Below are 12611 nucleotides of genomic sequence, written 5' to 3'. Positions count from 1 at the left end.
GTCATGGAGACCCATGTTTTTCAGGGATTCCGGGGAACTCATACATTTTTCAGGAAACTTACAGGGAATTCAGGAAGACCCTAGTTTTTCAGGAAACCTGAAGGAGTCATATATTATCAGGGCCTCATGGAGACCCAGGTTTTTCAGGGATTCCGGGGAACCCATACAATTTTCAGGGAACTTTCAGGGAATTCAGGAAGACCCAGGATTTTTAAGGAACCCGGAAAAGTAACATAAATCTCAGGGATCTCATGGAGACCCAGGTTTTTCAGGGATTCCGGGGAACCTATACAATTTTCAGGGAACTTACGGGGAACTCTGGAAGACCCAGGTGTTTCAGGGATCCCGGGGAACCCATACAATTTTCAGGTAACTTACAGGAAATTCAGGAAGACCCTAGATTTTTCAGGGATCCCGGGGAACCTATACAATTTTCAGGGAACATACTGGAAACTCAGGAAGACCCTAGATTTTTCAGGGAAATCGAAGGAGTCATATATTTCTCAGGGCGTCATGGAGACCTAGGTTTTTCAGGGAACTCACGGAGGGCCATACATTTTTCAAGAAATTAGTGGAACCTATTCTTTTTCAGGGAACTTACGGGGATTTCAGATAAATATATAGAAATTTTCAAGGAACCCATGCGTAACTCACGGAGGGCCATAGATTTATCAGGGAACCCGATATATTTTTCAAGGGACTCACGGGGAACGCAATGAAACCCATATTTTTTCAGGAAGCTTTCGGAGAACTTACAGATAACCATAGATTTTTCAGGGAACTTGGGTAACCCGTATATTTTTCAGGAAATTCACGGGGGTCCATACATTGTTCAGGATACGAACGGGGACCTCTACATTTCTTCAGGGAATTCACCGGAAACCCATAAGGAAATTATGACGACCTATAGATTTTTCAGAGAATCCAGGAAGTCTATATATTTCCAAAAAACTCAAGGGGATCTCAATGGCGTAATAGGCAAGACCGTTGGGACTTGGGCGGTGAGATCTTTAGCTCGACGCTCACAGTTGTGAGTTCGAGTCCCGCCCGGTGCAAGCAATTGAATGTGTAGAAAAAACGACATTTTCACATATGATAAAACGCAATAAAATGTGCACTGCTTCTGCCCAAAAAAGTTCAGGAGCATGGAAGAAGCATTCACCACGGGAAAGGCGTTCCTGGGCGATCTACGATCAGCAGATTCTTCCAAAACGAGGCTTATTGTAATGATTACATTGTAATACCAAATAAAGTGTCTCGATACGATTAATAATAACGAAGGAAATGACCTCACCAAACCTCTAATTTTGGTCCTGGGGGAGAATTCTGAAATTCGTGAGTTTTTCACATGACAAATTCACAGCTTTTATGTCGTCTTTTGTGAGTATTTCATTAGCTTTCCATACAAAGTGTCATGCAAAACAGTCACGGTATCCCAGAATTTACATGATAATTTTTGTTAAAGCCTTTTGAAACACTTAGATAAGACGATGAAAGCTCAATGAATTAATCACGTGATAAACTCACATTCTCAGAATTCAGACCTTGGTTCCGTTGAAGAATATTGGGCTATTATCAAAAAGGATCCATAGAAGGAGAGCAAACCTGTCCAGTAGGGGAATTCTGTAATTTTCTTGTCATTGTCACGCGTGAGTTCGAAACCTGACAATGCCAGTCGAGCTTTTTTTGTCATATCATATGAGTTCGAAAATGCAATTCATTGAATTTTTAATGAAATCCCTTTACTTGATGATTTTATGAAAATACAGTACGTCTTGGTTGATTTGTTTAACTAAATTCATTGTCATTTGAATTGCCAGAAATCACAAATGTGACTTCTGACAATGCGAAGTGAGCTGAAATGGCAATGTCATGGCTACAGAATCGCATGTTCGAAAAAGCTCTTCTAAGATTCGAATCCAATTTGTCATATGGCATTGCCAGAGCGAATTCCCCTCCAGAACATCGATGACTTCAAGAAAAGTGGAATAAAATGGTCAAGGATCACGGTGATAATCTTGTGAAGATCTTTATGGGACGAATCAAGAAGTAACTGATAAAGACTCCTTACAGTTTTTTTTTTTTAGGAAATTCACGAGGAACCCAGGGAACTCACGGGGACCCATATATTCTTCAGAGAACTGAGAACTCGAGCTACTCTGATTGCTTATCTTATGAGTCACCCCTTTGATTTCAATTTTTCTTTGATTTTGTAAAATCTTCGGAATTTTTTAAGATAAACTATTGTACGTTTTATGATCCTTAGAGCTTAGAGAAATAATTCTTAGCTTTGTGGAAACTATTTCAAAGTTTCGCAAGTTTCGTAACTGTGTTATCACACTTGCACATTAAAATTTTAATGTGATTCACATTAATTGTCGCTTGTGAGCATCCAAATATGTTATTTGTGTCTTTGAGTCACTTAATATTTGGGATTTTTCCATTTATTGACAAAGAAGTGGACTTGGCCTGCAAAAATAAGTTTAAATTTACCTAAAGCATAAATATTTTTCACATTAAAAAATTAAAGAGAAAATCGCATTAATTTTACGCATTAATGCTATAAATCAATTTATATCAACTTTTGAATATAAAATGATTCAAACACACAAATTACACTTTTGGACTCTCACCAGCGACAATTAATGTGAATCATATTAAAATTTTAATGTGCAAGTGTGATAACACAGTAAAGGCATCAACATGTTTCAGAGGCTCCAGAGTACGTTTTATGATCCTCAGAGCTTCGAGAAACAATTCTTGGATTTGAGGAAACTATTTCAAAGTTTCGCAAGTTTCGTAAAGACATCAACGTTTTTTTAGAGGCTCATGAAAGAATTTTTGGATGTGTTTCCGATTGGTAAAAAATTTCCAATGTCTTTGGCGTATTGCGAAAAGATCTGAAAATTTTTTATTACATTTTTTTTTTACTTTTTAGGTTTTTTTGTTGTTGTTAATTCTATAAAACCCTTCGAATGTTTCTTAGAAAATTTCTTGGCTTAATGAAATATCCCAAAGTTTTTTGTAAAATAATTCTTATATTGATTTTGAATTTCTTGAAATATTTCCATTGTCTCGGGTTCCTGAAACTTTCTGAGGGTTTCTTGGTAATTTCTTGGGTATTTAAGGATTCTTATTTTTTGTTTTTGTTTTTTTTTTTTTTTGAGCTTTGATCAATTTTTCTCAATGTTTTCGCAGTCTTTGACATCTTTTAAAGATTTTCGCCAAGATTTCCACTAAAATCGGATCTTATAGGTTTCTTGGAGTCTTACGAAACAATTTTTGGTTTCTTCGGGGTTCGTGAAACGTTTTTAATGTTTCGTGGTTTTCGTGAATCCTGTTTCTCGGTGAATTTATTTAACTTAATGAATTTCTTGGGTTTACTGAAATGTTTCAAGTTTCACGAAACATATTTCTAAAAACGCTACAAGGTTTCTCAATATGAATAGCCCCTTGAAGTTATTTTTGGGGAATTAAATATTCAATTAAAAAGCAATCTTACCTCGATGCTGCTGCAGGAGCGTCTTTCCGCGTCTTCTGGCCTTCCGGATGCGATCTGAGAGACTGTCCCAGTCTGAGGGATTCTCAGCCGGTCCATCCCTTTCGATATCCTGATTCTCTGCTACGTACTTCATCTCTCTGGCCACCACTTTCCCATCTACTACGTCCTCAATGGCTTGTTCATCGCGTGACTTGTACACACGTTGAGAGGACTCCTAAGCAATTGATTACCAAAAAGAACAAAAAAAAACGCGCCAATGAAAACATCCAAAAGCGATTAATTGAAGGCTGTCGAGAGAAAATTATCGGCTGAATAGCAAAATCCATAACAAAAAGCTTCATTGAAATTTATTGACGAGGAAAAAAAAGAACTTGTTTGATTTATTGTTATTGAATGCGAGGATAAAAAAGGCATATTCTTCATTGGGCTATTTTTGCCGGTAAGTCTTGGCTTCAGGCTGTTTGAATTGGTCGTTATCTAATAAACCCAGAGAATATAAAATAAAATTGAAAGCACACTCTTGGAAGGTTTGATCTTATTAATGACTTCAAAGAAGAATTATTCAAAATCAATTTTGAATAATTCAATTTACATTTTGAATATAACTCTCCTGATCCAGATTTGGGAAAGTACCTTTCAATGCCTTCAAATTCTTTTAGGCGGTTCAAATAAATTAATTAGCTCTAAATATTCAATCATTCGAAATTGATAAAATAAGTTAATTTGTAGAAGTAAAAACTCTGAAGCATGTTTGAATTTTAATTAGATATTAAATCATAATTTATGCAAAACGTTTAAAAAAATGTCTATTTCATAAAAGATTTTATTCATATCAATTTCAATAAACACATTAATATTGCAGAGTTGTCAGCGAAAGTGACATAAATTCGCACTTTTTGCAAATGTCAACATATAAATAAAACATTAATTTATTGCAAATTTCCGTCAAGAAAATAAAATATCGCATTTGCTGTCTAAATAATTAAGTGTCATAAGAAAAAAACTGGAAATAACTGAAATTTTGTCATAAAAGAATAATAATGGACAATATACAAATTCAGGACATGCAAAGTTCATCAAATGACCGCTAGCGGCGCTAACATTGCATTATCGCAAAGAAAGCTCTATATAAAATTAAACTCTAAATAGGGAAGTAGGAATGGTTTTGAAGTTTTAGACGTTCTTGAATATTTATGAGATGCAATAAATGCCCATAAAGGTAGGGGAAGTGTGCCAAATTTCGGCCAGCTTCTAATTTCGGCCACTTTGAGTGTAATTTCGGCCATGGAAATAAATTAATTAAAATTATGTATGTAATCTTCGAATAGTCAATGAATTCATTTTGCTTTCAAATACCCACCCGGCAAATTCTGCAGAATTCTGCAGAAATTCGTCAGATTTGAATTACTAACTGCCGAAAATTCTGCAGAATTTCTGCAGAATTTTGTTCTAAAGGTGGATCCGATCGTTGTATGAAAATTCTGCAGAATTTTCTGCAGAATTTCTATAGAAAATTTTAAAATTATCGGCAGAATTTCTTTAAAGTATTTAGATGATTTCTACATTTCTTCTACCCTTTCTAATGTTTCTAAACATTATTTTAACTACATAAAAATATGTATTTCAATTTATTTAAAATTCAATTTTTATTCAACAATTTTACGTGAATACTCTTTTTTTTTACAATATTATTATAATGTTATAATACAATATTATTAAATCAGCCATATATAGAAAATACGAAGGGGAAGGAAATGGTTAGAAAACACGAAAGAAATTCGCGATGCTCACGAAGTCGCACGACTATCCCGAAGCCACACGAAGTATCCGATTGAATGACAAGAAACGTTAAAATTTCAAAAGTGCAGAATTGCAGATCGAAGTTTTGCTGGGTATTTATTCATTTTAGGATGTATTAACACAAAGACCGTTCAATTTTAGGTATAATTTGAATTTAAATTGCGTTGTAAAAACTCAGTGTGGAAAGAGTCTTATAAAAAATGTGACAGATCGATTGTGTCTTTAGCAGTCTTGTGATTTGTGGTGAAGTGCAGAAGGTTTTCTTTCGGTGTTTTTCATGAAAATTGATTAGTTTTCATTAAACTTTGTTTCTATTTATGTTAATAATGAATCAATCTTTAAATTTCGGGTAAAATTTCCCAGCTGGATCCTGTATTTCGCGTAAAAAAGTATATACTTTGTGAGCGTCTCTCCGGTGAGGTAGTGTTGCCTATTCCGGCAATATCTTTTGCTTTCCTAAATTTCTTATTAATTTATGTTTTCTTTTTCAATTTCTGAGTTTTACAATGTCCAGAGAAAAAAAAACTATCGCTTCTATGAAAAAGATGATGTGAAAAAGTCATTGGAAGAGTTCAGGAAGTGCAAATTTCTACGGAAATTTGCGCGTAAATTTGAGATGCTACTCTTCAGGTGTTTAGGACAAATTACACGGAAGATCTCAGGGCTTGTGAGTCATATAAATGTATTAAGTTAAATATTAAACTCGTTCCGTTTGACGTTTTGCAATTTTCTATCCGTTCCGTCACAAAAGGTGGTCAGATAAAAGGTTGCCGAAATTTCACACAAAGTGGCCGAAATACTATCCAAAACAATGTTCATATTTTTATTAATTTTTCAATATTTTAGGAAGTGATTTAAAGAAAACAAAAATGATAAACTAGTCTTGAAGGTTCCACACAACCCTCCCGAAAAGGAAGCAACAAAAAATATCAATATTTATTAAAAATATTGCATTTCAAACTTAGGACTTCGGTGCTTACATGCAACTATGCCGAAATTTGGCACACTTACCCTACCTATAAACGAGTCTATTTCGAAATGAACCTCAATGTAATACACGTTCCGGTGAATCTCGGGAAACCTCCTCCAGTGGTTTGTTTCTGAGACAAATTGTCTCAACTCTCTCTGTTATAACTTTTCTAAATGTGTCTTGACTAAAAATAAAAATCCTGACTGAATTTCTGTTTAATTTCGAAAAGTTTCGAACTTATTTACACAATATTTGTTTTTTTTTTCTAGAAAATATTTTATTATATTTTAGATTCTTTTTAGAGGAATATTGCGTTTTCGTGAAATCCTCACACACTCAAATATACCGCCAGGGGAGGGGGGGGGGTGACATTAGCTCTGAAAAATGCGACCAGTTTTAGTGGAATTTTTCCCGTTTTAGTACACATTTCAAGATATATCTCCAAAATTACGTAGGTTGCCAATTTGGAGTTTTTGGTTGCCTCTTCGTTACTAAATTGACTTTTATTTTGTATTTGTATTATTTGCTAATTTATTCCACAATGACAGAGAACAGCTAATAAACTCAAAAGGTTTTTTGTACACGCTAGAAACATAAGGGAAATAAAGGAAACGTCATGCCCCTGTATACCGTAATTTATGGTCTTTAATCAAAATAAAATAGCGAAACTAAATAATTACATTATTTTACCAAATAATAACTATCTGCGATATAAGCTATTTTCCAAATGTTGTGAAGCCTAATTGTCAAAATTTTCGAAAATAATGGAGATTTCGAAGATGGTGATTTTATGCACCGAAAAATAGACAGAAACGCACCGGGTTAAAGCTTGGTCGGGGACTTTTATTTCGATATGGAGGTTTCGAATCAAAATCTCTCCTCTAAGACAATACTGCCTAAAAGTCTATTTAAACGGGGACATACTGCTTCGAAATCTCTCTTTCGAATTTTAAATTCTTTACAGAGCTTTACCATGGGTCAATTTTGTCTACCTCCCGACGTATAAAGTCTCCTCTCATAATCTTGTCGAAAACCTGAGTTTTCGAAAACCTCGTAATGTTCCTCTAAATCAATTACTACAAATCCAGCTGAAGATTTTAATCTATCTTTAGTTTTTTTGATTGAATTTAAGCCGAAATACTACTAATCTGTTGTATTTTGAGAATTAAGATCAATCAAGTCAAAATTCAAGCAGTTGTAACAAATATTTAAACAGTCCTTTTAAGGTTGGTAGTTATTAATTATAACTTCCAGCTTTATATTCAAAATTTCAAATGTAAAAAAATTCTATGTACAATTTAGAAACATTTTAGAATAAAATAGAAAATCTATTTTCTATTTCAGACTATTTATTTTAGTTGAGACACACCACAGCTTTTTCAATGATTTATGTTTATGTTTTAGAGCTAGGTCCAGTTGCACATTTCGCCCAAACATACCTATGACCGGAAAATTCGCCATTTTGAATTATTGAAGGTCAAAGGTCAACCACTTTGGAAGGGGTGAAAAATATTTAGAGAAAAAAAAAGTATCACTAATGGCGTGTGTCTCGGCTTACCGCGCTATTATGAAAATTTTGAATTAAGACTAACGAAGTAACTCAAAAAAAAGTTGTGCTAAATTATCAAGAAGCGTTTGTCAAAGAGAAATTCTTCTATAGAGAATATGAAATTTTTTTGTCAAATTAACGACCAACTCGATATAGCTAAAAGTTTGTCAAAAGGATATTATTTCCATATAAAATGCGAGAAAAACTTTTGTCAGTTTGGAGAACATCCTTTGCCATAAAATTTACCAAGAGCAATTTGTCCACTTTACACACTTTTTCTTTTAGAGGAGGAAATTGTTTGTATAAGTTTGTCAATTTGTAATGGGAATTTGCGAAATGTTCGTAAAAGTTTGTACTGTTAATAAATATGATAATTTGACGAGAATTTTTCGTTCTTTTATAAACATTTGTTCGTAAATGTTCGTAAATACACAGAAATATGTTTTTTTTTTAATTTTGTTATTTGTTCGTAAAGTTTTGCCAGACAAATAAAAATGTATACGAACAAATGTTTGCAAAAAAGTACATACTTTTACGAGCTTTTTAGTTGGTTATACCATTTACGAGTATTAGGTAAGTCTCCATAAGGAATTGACAAACATTTACTAAATATGTTTTTTCTAAGATAGGATTTTCCACGGGGTTGTTCTAGGAATTCCACGGACATTCCAAATAAATCGTTATAAATATTGTACTTTATTTAAAGGGTTAGAGGATTCACAAGTTTTCTTTGGATATTTTAGCGTCCAATTTTGTTCAATGAGCGGAATTTCCTCCTGGTAAAAATAAATGGATTATCAGGGATCCTTTGAAAGTATCCCTGCTTTGATACTTATTTAACTCCGGAATAAATGAATAAAAATAATGAAAAAGTCACCTTTGGTATTCAGATAAGAGAAATATCCCGGCTAACACAACGTAAGGTCCATGCACTGAAATAAGAGCTTTGTGCAAGTGCATAAAATAAGGCCTTAATAAGTACTTATTATGTTCTTAATTAAGGAATTTTTTACACGATAGTAGGGACACCTTTTGACAAAAAGTAGAAACTCAAATAGAGTATGGGATGGCTACATCTTGAACTTAGGATAGAAAGAGATAGATCAACATGACATGTCAGAAAAACATAACCTCTAAGTGTAATCAAACGTGTGTTTTTATTCACAAAAATTTTAGTGATTTAGTGATAAATCTATCGAAAGGAAAAATTAGTGGAATCTACAAAGTCAATTTTGATTTGGTAAGTCTATCTGAAAGCCCTCCATTTAGTCCTAGCAGCCTGAAATCTATGAAATTTGCTCACATGTGCCTTTAATTTTATTAAATCTGTTTTGTCGTACCGTCAATTTGCTATCCGGGAAAGTGAATTGCAAAAGAATTTCAAATATTCTCTCAAAACTCTCTTTAGCTCGTGATCCGGGTATGCAAGCTACCTAAGAGATTACTAAATTCTGATAATTCCTCTGTTTAGTTCAACCAGAGTATAATTCGGGAGTGTAACCTGCCCAAGAGGGTATCAAACTCTGATATTTCATTAGCTTTGGCTCCAAAAACTCGTGTTCCGGGAGACTAATTTTACTATTTTTAGACTAATTTTAACTGCTTAGTCGAAAGTCCTTAATTAAGTACTTAGTGAACATACTTTTATGCCCTTAATACAAACTACTTAATTAAGGACTTTTACAAAGGCCTTAATTAAGTACTTAGTGTTAAGGTCGAGTCGTACCACATTAGTTTCACTACTCGCCACAAAGCGCTGACGTTTGTCTCATTTTCATATATTTTTTAAGTAGTTGGTTGTTCTACAACTCCTTAAAATTAAGTTATTGAGTTAAGAACTTATTAGGTACTTAATAAGTACTTAATGTGTTAGCCGGGATGATATAATAAGTTTCCAATGAAACATAATCTATCGTGATAAATATGCATTCTAAATTTCAAGAGACACTAGCGATCCTTTCAAAGGATTAAAAATATGATCCATCCTTTTGAAAAAGGATCAAAAAATGATCCAATTTGATCCTTTTATTTTTATCAGTGAATAGATTTCCTGAAAGAGTGTAGGAAAATCAATAAATTGCTTTTAAAGCTTTAGCAATAATAACAAAGCAATATAAGAGTAAATTGTGAGATTACTCTTTTCATTTCACTGTGAGTTCACTTTATCACCAAATGATCTGTGAAATCTCTTAAATGTCGAATAAATTAAAAGTGTTAGTTTATATTGAATTAGAAGAAATTTGAATGAAAGTTTGAATTGACACTCACTTTCGTTGTAACTTTCTCGTGACTTCCTGTCGATAATCGATCGTCTTCTTCAGCTGGTACGTCTTCGTCGAAGAGCTCCTCGTGTTCTGTTGTGCGTTTCTTTTCCGTGACTAGTGTCCCATCCGGCTGGGCACGACACTGCAGATCCGTATCCTCAGTGTCCACAACCTTGTGACTCTTGGACGATTGATGGACAACACGAGAGCCAATGGGAACCAATTGTTGTCGCGATTCAGGTGAATAGAGTACGTCTTTAATGTTGTCCACACCACTATTTGCCGCCTTAACGTAAACCTGTTGATTGATTGTTGTTGGGTTAGTCCATGTGAAGAGAGTGTTTGGGGCAAAATGGCATGAAAAGAAAAATCATCAACATGCTTTCACCGCACTTTCGTCAATGTAACATTGGTCAGGAAGATGCGTATGTCTCTGTGGCAGAATTGCATGTTCTGGAATTTATTGTCTCAAAGATGGAAAAGACAAGAGCTGGTTTATGGGAATTGGGTCATCAAGAGTCTGTGAGTGAGTACTTTTGCAGAAAATCCACCTTTCGACGCGACAGCATTGCCTCAAACGAATCCACTATAATCTTACATAGGTTTAATTATGATTTATTGGCACATACTTAATCGATTTGTCTATAAAATTCCATCATCTCCCCTCCATCTACCATTGCATTTTTTTCTTAATTTAAATAAAACACTGAGAAAAATTATTCACAGCTTAACTTGATTATTGCTTTTGGAAACACAAAAATATTAATGCCTTATTTTAATGATCTTCTCGACTTATAAAATCAGGAAATCGTTTAATTTCAAAATTCTAAACTCTTAAGTCGGTTTCTAAATATTTTGAAGATTTTGGGAACTGATTCTAAACACTTAAGGGAAAGTATTCTCCCTTCGAACGTTCATGACTTTGAATAATGTCTTTCATTTTTCTTAGAAGACTTAGGGTAAGTGTGCCAAATTTCGGCATAGTTGCATGCAACCGTCAAAGTCTCAAGTTTAAAATGTAATATTTTAAATACAAATTGATTTTTTTAATTCTTTCTTCTGAAAGCGTGTTGCTTGGAACCTTGTAAAGAGTTTTCCGTCTTTATTTACTCTAAAATCATTCTTTATACATTTTAAAATGAATAAAAATATAGACATAGCTTTGGTGCCTTATTTCGGCCACCTTCATTCTCATAGTTTCTTGCCCTTCGGGAATTCTTCCAATATTTTTTTCACGTCATCTCGTTTGTCGAAGCTACATTTTTTGTTATTCTTTTGCTTTGTATAATCTCTAGAGTACGTCAAATCTAAAAGTTCATGGAAATTCGAGGAACAAAAAATGTGGCCGAAATTGCAAGCTAGCCGGAATTTGGCACACTTACCCTACACATTTCTAATAAAAATTACTGAGCTAATCATCTATTATTGTTAATTACGTGATAATAGAAATGTGTAAGTCTCTTAGGAAAACTAAAAGAAAATTCACATTATTCGAAGGCATGGACGTTCGAAGGGAGAGTACTTTCCCCTACAAAGCTTTGACAATTGATACTCGATTTTGAAAAGTAATTCTAATTAGAAAATAGGACAGATGTTTCTAAATTTTTCGAAGGTTCTATCTTATTCTAAAGTCTTTAAATGTGTTAGCAGCAGATACTAAAACTGATTCTAATTTTCATGATTTTGACAAACTCTCTACGTGGATTCCAACAGATGAGTCTAATTTTCCTTTTAAAAAAATAATGATAACCAATTCTAATTACTCATATTGCATAATAGCTAATTCTAAACTCATTGGAGATCTTGAGAACTGGTTCTAAACAGTCAAAAGACTTCGACAGTTCATACTGGTTTTTGAGAACTGATTTCAAATGCGCCCGATTCTAAACTTCTCGAAGATTCCTCTGAACTCTATCGTTGCTGGGAATCTCTTCTTTTGACAACTTATTCTAAACAATTGAAAGGTTTTGATAACTGATGCTAGACACTCATCATGCATGAATCAGTTTAATTCGTTAAACAAATTTAGGATTAGTTTAATTCTAAACTTTTAAAAGATTTTTACAGTTAATTTTAAATAGCCGGAAGGCGACAGTTTTTTTTAGGCTTTTCGGGCTTTTCAAAGAGTTTGACAATCTTCGATATTTCGACAATTGATTCTAAACAGTTGGAAGATTGTGACAGCTGGTCTTGGACGCTCACTAGAAATGCATCTGTTCAATTCCTTAGATAGAATTAGAATCAGTTTCATTCTAAACTGTTCGAAGACATTAATAACGAATTCTAAACGCTCAGAAAACATGGAACTTGCTTTAAACTTTTCAAAAATTTTGGCAATTGATGCTCAACGCATCATTGAGAATATCAGATTTACAACATTCTAAACTTCATAAAGATTTTAACAGCTGATTCTTAATGCTCAGAAGGTAAGACAGTAAATTCTAAGTTTTAAGAAGACTTTATCAATCTATCTTAAGTGTTTTGAATTAATGTTAAAGTTTTAAAGACTTATTCTAATACATAAAA

At 33.6% G+C, this 12611-nt stretch overlaps 1 protein-coding gene across 4 annotated transcripts in view; it reads right to left on the bottom strand.

Annotated features, from left to right (window-relative positions):
- The window catches only part of LOC129806419 (uncharacterized), a 101840-nt gene that overhangs the window by 19402 nt on the left and 69827 nt on the right, over nucleotides 1-12611 (bottom strand). For all 4 annotated transcript variants that reach the window (XR_008752163.1, XM_055854998.1, XM_055855001.1 and 1 more), the window contains exons 5-6: nucleotides 10090-10383; nucleotides 3503-3716 (exon numbers count right to left, since the gene is read on the bottom strand). Coding sequence is in view for 3 of the 4 variants with exons in the window: in XM_055854998.1 (XP_055710973.1) it covers nucleotides 3503-3716; nucleotides 10090-10383 (508 nt within the window). In the remaining variant the exon portion in view is untranslated. The remainder of the gene's footprint in view (nucleotides 1-3502; nucleotides 3717-10089; nucleotides 10384-12611) is intronic.

This window comes from Phlebotomus papatasi, chromosome 3 (genome assembly GCF_024763615.1).
Source record: "Phlebotomus papatasi isolate M1 chromosome 3, Ppap_2.1, whole genome shotgun sequence".
Lineage (NCBI taxonomy): Eukaryota > Metazoa > Arthropoda > Insecta > Diptera > Psychodidae > Phlebotomus > Phlebotomus papatasi.
Note: the sequence above shows the minus strand (reverse complement) of the source record. Positions and strands in the feature narration are given on the sequence as shown.